The 13,275-nt window shown below is 40.2% G+C and overlaps 1 protein-coding gene across 1 annotated transcript in view; it reads left to right on the forward strand.

Annotated features, from left to right (window-relative positions):
* LOC131591909 (transcription initiation factor TFIID subunit 3-like) overlaps positions 1 to 13,275 on the forward strand; it is a 111,902-nt gene that overhangs the window by 89,690 nt on the left and 8,937 nt on the right. Inside the window, exon 4 of the mRNA XM_058863027.1 lies at positions 3,228 to 3,310. Within this exon, the coding sequence (XP_058719010.1) occupies positions 3,228 to 3,310 (83 nt within the window). The remainder of the gene's footprint in view (positions 1 to 3,227; positions 3,311 to 13,275) is intronic.

Genomic DNA, 13,275 nt, shown 5'->3' on the forward strand with positions numbered 1-13,275 from the left:
ATGAAAGAGTCCCCAGATAGAATTAAAATTTAAACTGATTCTTGAGAGATAAGCTTTTTTTAAATCCACCTCTTTGCTGCAAGTCAGGATTTTAAAAATAAATTTCCCCTTTAAATCTCTTGAGCGATTTTCATTTTTTGCAAGGCCGCACTGCTGGTGTCCTGGAAAAATGGAGAGTTAGAGCTTTATCAGTTGGTGCCCTGAGGTATGTGGCAAAGAAGCTAAATCCTTGAAGATTAGCAAAAAAAATGCAGCACATGGCAATAAGGGGCTTATATGACTACTAGTATTAGTTCAGGTGAAAGAAGTATTGCTTATACATAAAACTGGACAAATCCACTGACAATGTATTTTTAGTTAGCTACAAAGGAGTCTTATATTGCTGGACTTTACCTCTTTGGTGATTTGGGAAGCTTAGTAATCCACTGTAAATGCTCTTCTGCTGGCCCCAATTCCCAGTATTACTCCAGAATGCTGCTCTTTCGTTTTAACCCCTAAAAGTACATGTTTCCTTAATTTAGCTTTTAGATCACACAATGACTTATTTAGCCAGCAGTTGTGCTGCAAGAGCAAATGATCAAGTTACAGTTTGGATGTTTAATCTGCCACAGCTCGTCTGCCTTGGAGGTGTAAGCACAACCTGGGAGATGAGTTCGTGGGCTCGCTGCAGTGTCATCTCCTGATGGCCAGGAGAAAATATCAGAGTCCCATTTCCAATATTGCTGTAGTTAAACAAAAGACAGACTCAGCTGTAATGTTCCCATTTTTGAGCCTTGTTATAGTTACTACCTAAGTGCACATCCCATCCTGTTGGGTGATTGAGGCTTTTTATCGAGTTTTTCCTGGAATTTTGCCCTAGGCAGCTGAAAGGTACAGAGCAGCAAACAGAACACTGTATAAAATGGCAGAAAACAGAAGCTAAAAGGCTTCATGCTGGGGGTGTTTGGTGGTGGCACCAAGAAGGAGGAGCTTTGTCTCAGGGCTTGCCTGCAGCTCTGTGCCCTGCAGTGGTGTTGGGTGCTGTCCTTGGAGCCAGAAAAGGAGCTCTGGGGCACTGCCTTGCAAGCTCCACCAAATGAAAAGCAAACACATGGAGAAGTTACACCCCACTTTACTCCAGAGATTACCAGGCATGCTGTAGGAGTGACTGAGCAGCTCAGGGAGCAGCTGCTGACCCAGTTTCAGCTAACCTTAATAAGCTGAGCTGGAAACTAAAGTAGTTGAGGAACTGCTTCATGAGAAATGGAGACATCCTTGCGTCAGGGCAGGGCTCGCCAGAGCTGCCCCAAAGTAAACTGCCCTTGCTCCTCTATAAAAATCCTATCATCAGTGTAGAGGAAGACCAAGCTCTGCAGGATGTAACTGTGAATGCTCCTTAGTTTTCTCCCTGGTCTAATGATGTAAACCCTACACACAAACCCACGTTGTAGAAAGATGCTTCCTCTCCTCTTGTATCAAAGGGTAAGATTTAGCATTGTGGTGGAGGCCTGTTTTCTTCTCCCAGCAGACTGTGGTGTGGGTATCTGAGCATAAAGTGGTTTATGTTCTTTTCTTCTGCCCTGTGAGCCCACATTGTTTAGAATAGAACCAAGGACCTTTATAAATGACATGAGCATCTCTCTGCGCTGTGTGCTGGAAGCTGCAGCAGCTGTGCCTGTCCTGAGACATTCTGTATTCAAAACAGGCACTAAAGAAGAAGGAGAACCTGCAGAAGAAGAGGCAAAATAGCCTGTGCAAAGCCATAGTCCTGAGCCTCCAGTACCCAGGGTTCAGTTTCAGTCTGTAAGCAGTAGGTGATGTTACAGGTTAAGATGCTGGGGAAACAGAGAAAAGACTCATCTGTGGAAGTGAAATTGTTGCAGGCATTAGAAGCTTCAGAGGAAAAAATCTCTTGCAACACTCCAGGGGAATGGCGTAACAAAAAATGTTTCTACATAAACAAAGAGTGGAGAGAGGCCTGTGAAATCAGTTAATCCATATCCATGGAGAGCTGTATTGCAAAGTACAGTTCACTCTGTCAGAGCAGGAGCACCACTCAGGCTGCTCTCCTCTCTCTGGCCTAGACATCTCCTAGAGAGCAGCTCCAATTCTTTTGCCAAAATGCTTGGCAGAAAATTTTGTTATTACCTTTCTCAAAATAAGTCCCACTTGAGCCCTCCCACTCTGGCCTGCTGTTTCTCACACTGCTTTCTGTGCTTTGCATTGATTGTTTGCTCTCCCTTTTTCTGTGAAAGCTTTATGAAACTGGAGATTTGATCAGATTTCCATTTAGTGTATGCATATTAGTTTTGTCTTTTGAGTTCCTGGAACAGATTCAGCCAAGTGGTTGTTTTATTAAATATGGTGACACACATACTCAAAATGAGATCAGTCTCCATCTCTCTCTTCATATATATACACACACATATAATGTATATACACTTTTCATATATGGATCTAAGTTGAGTAATGAATGCCTGGAGAATCATTACAGTGTCAGCTGTAGCATCTGTGCTCATTCTGTACAGGTGTTGCAAACCAGTAGCTCAATGGGAGCTGGTAATTTTGGCATATACTGGTTCCATAAGTTCAAGGACATATTCAAGTGGTCTAAACTCCACCAGATACCGAGATTGGAATCCCAGGCCACTTGAAAAATAGTCATTAAAAACCTCAGCCTAATTGCAGTAAAATGCAGTGGCTGTTATGCCAGTGTGGATAAGAACTTTCGCAAAGTATTCATTGTTGGCAAATTCAGTTTGGAGTTTATTTGCTTCCTTTGTCTCTCTTTTTGATTCAAGAGAGTCATGGTACATTTTTGTGATGAACCTGGGAAATAACTGAATTTAAATATCAGAAAAATGTGCAAACACCAATGGGTGTCTGACAAGTTTGAGTACTAAGATCAAAGCATTTCATGTCATTGTTTAGAAACAAACTGTGAAGTTTTGTGTCTCTAGAAAAGTACTTAGTTAGGAAGATTTGCAAACAAATTGTATCAGGAGGTACAAATACAGCAAAATTTCAAGTTGATGTTTTCAGCTTAAAGTTTGTATTTTTGAATTGCTATGGCTGGCACTCCCTGCAGACTGAGACCCATCCATGCCATGGGATGAAGTGTGAGAGAATAGTGATTAGTCTCATTAAGTTGATATACTCTGGTTAACTCCATCAGTCCTTTCATGTAATTAATGTATTTTGAGAATCTGCTTGCAGTCTTTGATTGATGATTGTGTTCCCCTGTACAGATAAAGGTGGAACCAGTTGTTCCAGCTCCATCACCGGTTATTCCTCGGCTGACTTTAAGAGTGGGCGCAGGCCAAGACAAGATGTAAGTACAAATAAATCCATCTGTAAGGTGTATGCTCACCTCAGTCCATCCTCTGGCACTTGTGGGAGCTCTTCTTTTCAGTGGGAAAAGCTTAAAAATTAGTGGTAAATTACATTTATACAGCAAAGTGGATTCTCCAAGTGATACCCATCACCTTCCATCCATCCTACTGTGTGTCCCATTCCCTGTCTTTCTAGGGCATGGATTACAGGACTCCATCTAGGCTGGCACAATGCCTCCAGTGACATTTAGTGTGGTTTCTGTAATGGATGCTTATCCTGAGTGTAACCTACAGCTAAGTTTCACAACACTCCCCAGCTAACAGTTGTTTTATGCTTTAAAACATAACAGTTGGAATTCCTTTATACACATCTGTTTTATTGTAACTGTTGATGATTATTCATGAGTGTACCTAACGCATTTCAAGTGCTGGTTCATTAGCTCCCTAATTATTGGGTGCTGTTGTACAAATAATAGTTACTTTGTACTGGATGAGCATAAATAGGGTGATCCCTATCCTGAGATCATCCAGCATAAACAGGAGGCTGGAGAGGCTGGGGAAACAATGCGTCACCAGGCTTCTTAGGCTGGTCCTGTGTTGTATGTGAGGGTTTCTTTTAATCAGGTTTTTTGTGTTGATTTCATGGCACAAAGCACACTTTCATGTCCAGTGGTAAATATGAGCACCACACAGATCTTTTATTTCCATTCCTTGCATTAAATACTGCTAATGCAATTGTTTCTCTTATTGGAGCCATTAGGAACTAAACCCCCTAATCACTAATTTTTCTGCTCTAGAAATTAAATGGGATTTTGATGATTATTTTCTTTTTCTCTGATTCCTTTTTCTCCCCAGTAGTAACCATGACTTTTACTGGTTTGAAGCTGCTAAGGGACTTCAGTCATTCCCTGGTTTCTAAGGGACACCCGCACCCCAATTATTAACCATTTTTGCTTTCTTCCTTTCAAAGTATGATTTGAGTGTGATCTAAAATTTCTGTGCCTCAGGTTGCTTTACAAAGTTCCAGCTTTCTCAGAATACTTGTCTGTCCTGCTGAACATGATTTGAATGTGCATGGCTGGACATACTGTCCCTTGAAAGCCCACAAATCCATTTTCCTCCTTGAGGAGCCATGGATACTTTAAAATTCTGCTTTTTCAAGGACTGTAGAGTGTTTATATGGGGGAAATTAACTCATATTTTCAAGGCAGAATTTCTGAATTAAAGTTCTGATGACATATTCTAGCACCAGTTATCTTCCAGCCTTATCTCACCACACTGTTTCTCATACCCACACATGTTTTGAGGGGGGACTTCTGACTCCCTCTGTTTGCTACAGTTCATGTGGGTGCATCATTGTCATCCCTGCCAGCCCTCAGTGGGTCTGAGATACTGACATCTTGCTCCACGTGCTTTTACAAAACTCACTTTTATTTCAAATTCATTTTTGCATCTTTAGTGGCACCTTGGCCCCCATCTGAGGATCTCATAACAGGCAGAAAGAAAAGCTTTTTTGATGTGCTATAGTAAGGGAAAGTTAAACTTATGTTTCATTTGTGTCAGTAATGATATTCTAAATACCTGGCAATTATCATACAAAAATGTTGTGTTTCAATTAGCCTGTCTCTGGAGTTTACTGGCATGGGATTGTTTGAAGATATCATGAATCTCCATGGAAAGGTGCAAGCAAAATTTTTAAGGATTACTAGAATTTGATATGAGTAGAAACTAAATGGAGAGGCAAAATCCCTCTGCAGTGCAGCTGGGGCTCTTCAGCCTGGAGAAGTGAAGGCCGTGGAGAGATCTTAGAGCCCCTTCCAGTACCTGAGGGGCTCCAAAAAAAACTGCAGAGGGACTTTCCACAAAGTGACATGGAGTGACAGGATAGTGGGGAGTGGCTTCAAAATGACAGTGGGCAGGGTTACATGGGATATGAGGAAAAAATTCTTCCCTGCAAGGGTGGTGAGGCCCTGGCACAGGGTGCCCAGAGAAGCTGTGGCTGTCCCATCCCTGGAAGTGTCCAAGGCCAGGCTGGACAGGGCTTGGAGCAACCTGGGATAGTGGAAGGTGTCCCTGCCCATGGCAGGGGATTAGAACTGGATGATCTTTAAGGTCCCTTCTAACCCAAGTCATTCTGTGATTTTGTAATTTTAACTTCTTGACTCCTCTGCTTGGACCAGTGTACAAAGCAGTGATGGCAGCAGCAGGGAAGTCTTTTCTCTTGTGTTTGGTTGTGAATGACAGTACATATTTCTCTCAGATTTAAAGTAATAGCTGCATTCAGGCTTGTTTGGAGTGCAAATGTTCTTACAACACACATCAGCTCAAAAGAAGTGGCCATTTACAACATTGGGTTAATAGACATGAAAATGTATTATTGCTGAAGGATGGACAAACCAATATTGGAAAAACTGTCCTACTTAAGAGTTTTTTTGCAAGTGTTTTAACTGCACAGTAAAACAAGAAGAAAGTAGATTATTATCAAAGCATTTCCATCTTAGTTGTAAACAATTACAGCAATACTTGCATGGATGCCACATTAGAAGAAATTTACTGGATTCCATTCTAATGCAATTAGAGCTAATTTTGTTCTTTAAATGAATAAAAGGTCAGCTAGTAAATCTAGTTTATCTCAAGTCCAGGCTTCAATAAATTGTTTTATTTAATTTGTTGTAAAAGATCTTATCCTTAATGGGCCTTGCTCTTATTGGTTTGCTTGGGTTCTAAAATATTTATGACCACCTTTTTAGATATGATTTGAATGATATGTTGGAAGGGTTTTTCACTTTTTTTTTTTTTTTTTCCATTCCAGTGTTATCAAGGTAGATTGCTAACTGAGTTAGTATAGGAAGGAACTAGAGATGCTATCTTTTTTCAAAACAAAATAAGCAAAATAAAAAACACAGACTTTTAAATTTTAAATGAACTGCAAATGATGAGTAGGGTTTAATACTTTTACTCAATTACATCATGGCTTTTTTTGGTCTTGTTATTTTTCCTAAGCACTATCATTTTTCATACATAAAAGTTTTTTTAAATCATATCTATTGATAAGGTGTTGACATTACAGCTACTACTACAGCTGACATAAACTTCAGCAAAAGTACATGCTGTAATGTTTGATACTTCTGATAAATTTATTCTACATTTAAATACAGCTTTTAAGAAAAAACATATGGCATTGACACTAATGCCAGACCACAAAGCACAGTACTACTCACTGGGTGCTGTCTCAGTGTTTCTGTGTCCTGGAAGCAGGATATATGTTTTTTGTGAAATCAGGTCTCCAAATTTACCTTAAAATTTCAGACTTTTGCTCCAGACCCATATCATAACTCTGCCATCAGCAGGGAACCTGGAAAGCAGACAGGAAGGAAGGGAAAGACAGGCATTTAAACAATGTTTAACTGGTAAACCTGACCTGCTGCTCTAATGAAATTGCCCCTTGTCTTCTATATTTTTTAAGTGAGTAGATACGTGACTTTCTCCAAAAACAGATCACACACATGCTTAGATATGTATGTGTATGTGCCTACAAAAATGTATAATAAATAACCTGTGGATTGTAAGATAAATTTCTAAAAAGATTAAGGGATGAAAAAAATTTTGTTACCCAGATACTTAATTGGCCCCACTAAAAATCTTTATTACTTGGTAGGATAATATCAGTCTAAAGCCAACTTATTTATGTGTGGAGGCTCATTCATCTGCATGATACCCCCATGGTAAAAGCCATGAGCAGAACCACCTGACATCCTGTGTAGAGGATCTCAAAACCAAGGGTCAAGATGGAGGAATTATCCTGTGATCATAGATGTGACCTCTCTTTGAAATATCAGTGACCCAGAAGAATATTTTTGGGACTGGGAGGACAGGAGAACCTAGTTTATTACACCAAGTTTCTTGATTATCCATGTAAGAAGTTCCACAACCCCCACAGGGAAGAATTTTTTTCCCAATATCCAATCTAACCCTGCTCTCTTTCAGTTCTGTTTGCTCAAGAATTTGTTATTTTAAGTGCAACACAAAATTGCAGAAAATCAGTTCTTCACTCATACTTTTTGAAATCCCACAGAACTACGTAATTTCACTTGTAGCATGCAGGGTGCCACCAAGTGCATGCTCACCAAAAAAGAGATGCCTTAATGATGGATCTTCTATCTACAACAAGCTTAATTTACGAAAGAGTTGAGTTGCAAACTCTCCAGAGATTGAATTTTCGTGGGAAAACTGCACACACACATACACAATCAGACTTTAAAAGGTCATGGCACCAAGGGAGGAGAGAAGAAGAAGGTTTTAACAAATACATCCATATGTTTCTTATTGACAGTTTCTTATTGAAGAAAGAAATTAGGCAAGAACTGTGTTGGTGCTCCCCAAAACTCACTGGGGATCTGAGTTGCTGCTGTAACATAAATGTGTGTTATTTTAAAACTGTTCAAGCTCTATGTGAGTTGTGGAAAACTGGATATCCAAGACTTTGCTGCTAGTTTGGGTTAAACTAGAATCCTGCCCTATGCAGTTTCCAAGAATGCACCTGACTGTTACAGAATCATCTTTGGTTATATTCAGGAGCTTCAGTTTTTAGCTGGGTTGTTCTCATACAGATAAATCAGAGGGTGTGAAGAAACTTTTGCGCTCGTCAGACTTTGATAATTTACATTATTGTCTTCATAGTGTTTGCCCACAAAAGCTGAATAATGGGGTTCATTAAGCTCCCTGTACAGGCATATCCAAATTGTTTGCCTCCAGCCTTGGCTCCCGACGTGTGGCTGGGGAGGGAAGGATTGGCTTTTTATTGACTTGTCAAGCCTTAGGTTTGCATTACCAGCCAAGTAGCTCATGACCCATTCCATTTATTGCACTGTTTTGTGGTGGGGAAACAGGTAAAGGAATCCTGCTGGAAGCCCCTCCTTCTGCACGTTTTGATGAATAAGGGCAGTGTTTGGAGCAGTTAAGGCACCGTGACCAAACCCTTGGACAGACAGAGTGGCACAGCATGGGGCTATTGTGGGACACAGCTGTGGGCGGTGTTGGTTACCCTGCGAGACTTTGCTTATTCAAGGGAAAGCTCCAGAGGAGAATTCATTGAGGAATTAAAGAGGAGGGGAAAAAAAAAGTGATACTTCAGGGAGAAAAATGGAGAAGGGCTAACCACTGTTTGGGAAAATTAAACAATAGAGCGCAAGCAGTAAAAGTCTGTGTTTATTGCTGTGCTAATGGGTATCCCAATTATTTTAGCAGGGAAAGGCCATGTTAACTGTGCGTTGACAGAACTACTGCTCTGGGTGTCAATCCAACTTCTGCTGTAAAAGAGCATGTAATGGTGAAATCATTTTTGATATGATCAATAGACCACCTAAGTGAGGAGGCAGAGTAATGAAAAATGATCTTGCTCCTCTCCAAGGTGTGCTGCAGGAATTCCAGTGATCTTTACAGCTTTCATCAATCTTTGTGAGTGTATTTACTGACATACACACATTTCTCTGTTCTGTGGTCTTTTAAATTATAAGAGCTGGAGGACTGATTTTTGGTGCCTTTTTAAATGCTGAATGTATTTTAATGAAGATACTGTCTCAGCTATGATTCATATCCCTTTCCCAATTGTTCTTTTTTAGTGTAACATATTGGCCCAAATCCTGCTGTAAAATCCCCATGTGTGGTCCTGTATCCATCCAAAAGGCTCCTTCACTTTCGTGGAGGTTCCCCAGCCTCTCCCTTGCTGCAGGATTGCAGCTTTTACATGGAAAAAAAATAAGTGAAGAATACCATATCCCTTTTACCAAATCAAGTAAATTATAATTTTTGTTTATATTTCTAGAGGTGATTTAGCACAGCTTTTTCTTCCTTGAGCATGAATTAAATTTACAACTTCAGATGTAGTCCTTAAGTTTCTTTTTCCTTTTATTTTTTTTAATTACTGAAGTCACCCCAACTAATTATTCATCCTGTTTATGGTAGGTAGTAGTCTGTGGCAAATTATTTTCATTTTGCTGCTGGCCACATTGGGTGATGACTCCAAAAGTGAATCCATAAAAAGGCTTGAGTCATTAGAAAACAAAACAACTTACTGTGAGATTCTTTGATTTTTCTGCTTATTGCTCAAGAGTAAAAAAAAAAATTATACTATATACCACAATTTTAAAAAAAATACTTCAGGCAGGTTTAGACACATGAGGGAATTGCTTGTGTAAATGGCCATGAGCAGCTGCCCTTATGAAGCACAACAGAAACTGATCAAACGTGTGAAAGATTAGAAAGGTAGATGGGTATTTGTTTCAAAAATAAACTTTCCATAGAGGGTGACTGCAAGAGAAAGATACTGATTTGTTCTTGTCTTTGACAGAGGTGCTTCATTTTATTCACTCTTTTATTGAGGTTTTTAAACAAAAGTGAGGAAAGTCCATAGACCCAAAAATTTGGGGGATGGTTCCTGGGAGCTGGATGTGGACAAGAAGACCATAAAGAAACAGCCACAAAAGAACAGGTGGTCCTACCTGAATTTAGTGAAGTTGTCCTTAGCAATTGATCTTTAGCTCTACAGAGTCTCCAAGTCCAGGACCATCTGTCTTACTTGTTTCTTTCAAGAACAAGCTTGGTAACAAGCTGAAAATTCCAGCTTTAAAGATTTTCTTAACCCATACTGGTACAACATTCTGGTAGTTAATATAATTCATGTTCTATACCAGCTCCCACCAAAAAGGGTGGATATAGGACTGGTTTATGGGCAAGCTCCTAGACCATGCATCCCATAACATTTCCCAATACATATGACAATAAAAGGCAGTTTGCCAGGAACACAGGAGAGAAAATTTGCACAGAGCTCACTGACATAAACATGTTTTACCAGGTTCTGGTTTTGCTCTTGAGAACTCAGCAGAAGGGGTTGGTGCCAGGTGGTTTTAACATTGAAGATGTTTGTTATTGATGATAAGAGGAAAAAAAAAAAAAAAAAAGATGAAAGATACCAAGACACCACGCTACCAGCTCAGTTTTGTTTTGTCAGACTGGCAGTGAACCATCCAGAGGTGTAAGTCAGAATGGTGAGAAAATGGGAGGGAGATTTAGGAGTCATCGACAGAAAGGTGCTTGTGGTTGTTGGGAGAAATACTCTGGGTGTAACAGATACAGATGGTGAAGGCCAAGGGCAGAACTCTGTTTCACTTAAAGTAATGGGAAGATAAACAGTAGAAAACCTGTAATTCAATTTTAGCAGTTCATGTGTCCATAAAGCAAAGGAGTTAGCTGGAAATGTCAGCTGGACTGAATGTCCAGATGTTTGTGGGGCTTTTCCATAGTGTTAGAATAGTAGAATCATAGAATAATTTAGGTTGTAAAAGATGTCTTAGATCATCAAATCCAACCATTAACCCAGCACTGCAAAGTTCATCACTCAACTGTGTGCACAAGTGACACAGCTACATGTCTTTTAAATCCCTCCAGGAATAGGTGACTCCACCAGTGCCATGGGCAGCAGCCTGTTCCAGTGCTTCACAACCCCTTTCATGAAGTCATTTTCCCTATTATCCAATCTGAACCTCCTCGGGCTCAACTAGAGGCTGTTTCCTCTTGTGCTTTCACTTGTTACTTGGCAGAAAAGACCTTCCCCCACCTGACTGCACTTCCTGTCAGGGAGTTCTAGAAAGTGATAAGGTCCTCCCCTGAGCCGCCTTTTCTCCAGGCTGAGCCCCCCCAGCTCCCTCAGCTGCTCCTGGTGCTCCAGACCCTTCCCCAGCTCCATTGAAATGGAGAATGAGCTCTGATCTCCATGTGCACCACTGAAGGTCAACACTCTTTATGTGGAAGTGGCAGGCACCTAAAAAAGTGGATGTTATCTTGGAATAAATGCTTGAAGTTCAGTTTCCTTGATAGAGAAGAATTCCACACGACAGGTGGTTAAAGTGCTGAAGTATTTTCACTTGCAAAATTGCTTGGGGTTCCATTGGAGGTTTGGTGCATTCTGGCACTCTACAAACTCTCAAGTTGGTTACAGTGTGTGCTTGTGGAGCTTCTTTGCCAATATGACTTGTTTGTACAGAATAAAATATACAGCAGGGCATGAAACAGCAAATAAATTTTCTTTCTAAAAGTAATATGGGAATTAGCCTACATATCAGAGCTTAAATCACACTGATTCTCCTCCAGGGCTGGAATAAAATTTTCAGAATCACCTCTTATCTTTGAAGAATCCAAACCATATGGAAATTTCCTCATTTCCGTAGGTGTTTTTGACACTCTCAGCCACAGACCTTGGAGGGTTTAGGTTTTTTCTGGTACAACAATCTCAGTTCCAGGTGTGAGATTTTTCAGTAACAAAATAGCTACATCACTTTCTGGCATCCAGGAATTTCTGTCAATAAGAGAATGTCAAAGCTAATAGATAATATGATGATTGATAATCCAAGTGAATTGTACCAGTTTCAGTTATGTCAGTGCAGTTGATAGTGTCGTTTTCCTACACATAGAGACCCATTTAGCTCCTTCTCCTTGCTTAATAATGGGTCATGAGTTTGGAAAAGAATTAGGACTTCTCAAATGTTACTTTTTTCCTCTGGGCAGAGAAACAGCTTCTTGGGAGCTCTGCCTCTGAGAAACAAAGATTACTGTGATTTTTTTACTAGACCTTTCAAAGTATTGATACAGCATTTTTTTGGAGCTCATTGCCCATAGCAATCATTCTGTCCTGTGGCCCATATCCTGTTTTTGAAAAGCCATTTCCTTTTGGTGCACGTCTTTCCCCTGTGTTCAGGTGAAGCAGTCAATGGGGCTTTCAGCCGTAAGGATCAGAATGAAATCAAATAAATTACTTCCAAAGATAGGAAACCATTTCACACCTTGGAGCTTCATTTTGCTCCAGATGTAGCATGTTACAGCTTCTGCCACTTAGAGCTGATTAGAAACCAACTGACCTGTTGCAACACTTTAAATCTTGGTAGAATTTGCACTTTGCCTGCAAGCTGACACTTGGTGTTCATCCTATTTGGGTTTGGAGCTACAGCTGTGAACAAGGTGATTGCCCTGGAGTGATGATTAAAAAGGGTTTTCATTCAGTCTACCCTACTGAGAAACAGAAAAACTTAACTGAAGTTTTATTTTTTTCCTTCCCTTGGAGCAGTGTTTGACACAGTTTTAAAGCAGTAGATAAGCATTGACTCTTTACTGTAAGGGTGGTGAGACACTGGCACAGGTTGCCCAGGGAGGTGTTGGACTCCCTATCCCTGGAAGTGTTCAAGATCAGTCTTGATGTGCTCTGAAAAACCTGGTCTAGAGGAAGATGTCCCTGCCCATGGCAGAGGGGTTGGGACTGGAAGATCTTTGAGGTCCCTTCCAACCCAACCATTCTTTGATTCCATGAGATCTAACAACTCAGCTGAAATTCAGGTATTACACGCTAATGTCTTGGCCCAGCACAGCCTTGGTGTAGTTGAGCAGAAATGGCAATGGATGATCTCATTAAGTTTTCATATTGGGTTGAAATGCTGTTTGCACTGGAACAGATTCTGAGGAAGAAAAATAACTTAAAATTACCTTTGTCAGGAAGCTTTATGCTCTGCTCTTTCAGCAAAGGGGTTATTAAAAAACAGCATGGAAAAATAATTGGTAATCATGGTATTTGAGGATTTCTCTGTCCTTCTGTCCTTCCACTTTAAATTTCACATCCCTTAGGTTTTTCCTCTTTTTATTACTTTTAGATATGTTTTCTTGCTTACTTCCGGGCACTCTGTGACAAATCAATACGTGTTCAGTGATAAATACACTGAGGTTCTGTGAGCAGGACAGCTCCTGCTGGCATTTAGAAAGAAATCTAAAGTGAATTTAGATTGGACACAACCAAATACACAGTATTTACATTAATTCTGTTTTTTTTCAAAGGGAGTGGTAACCTGTAGTCACAATTTGTGGAGGCTCTTATTACCACATCTATTCCAAAGGTTTTCTCACACCCCTTTATTCTGGAGGA

The sequence above is a fragment of the Poecile atricapillus genome, chromosome W (assembly GCF_030490865.1).
Source record: "Poecile atricapillus isolate bPoeAtr1 chromosome W, bPoeAtr1.hap1, whole genome shotgun sequence".
Classification (NCBI taxonomy): Eukaryota; Metazoa; Chordata; class Aves; order Passeriformes; family Paridae; genus Poecile; species Poecile atricapillus.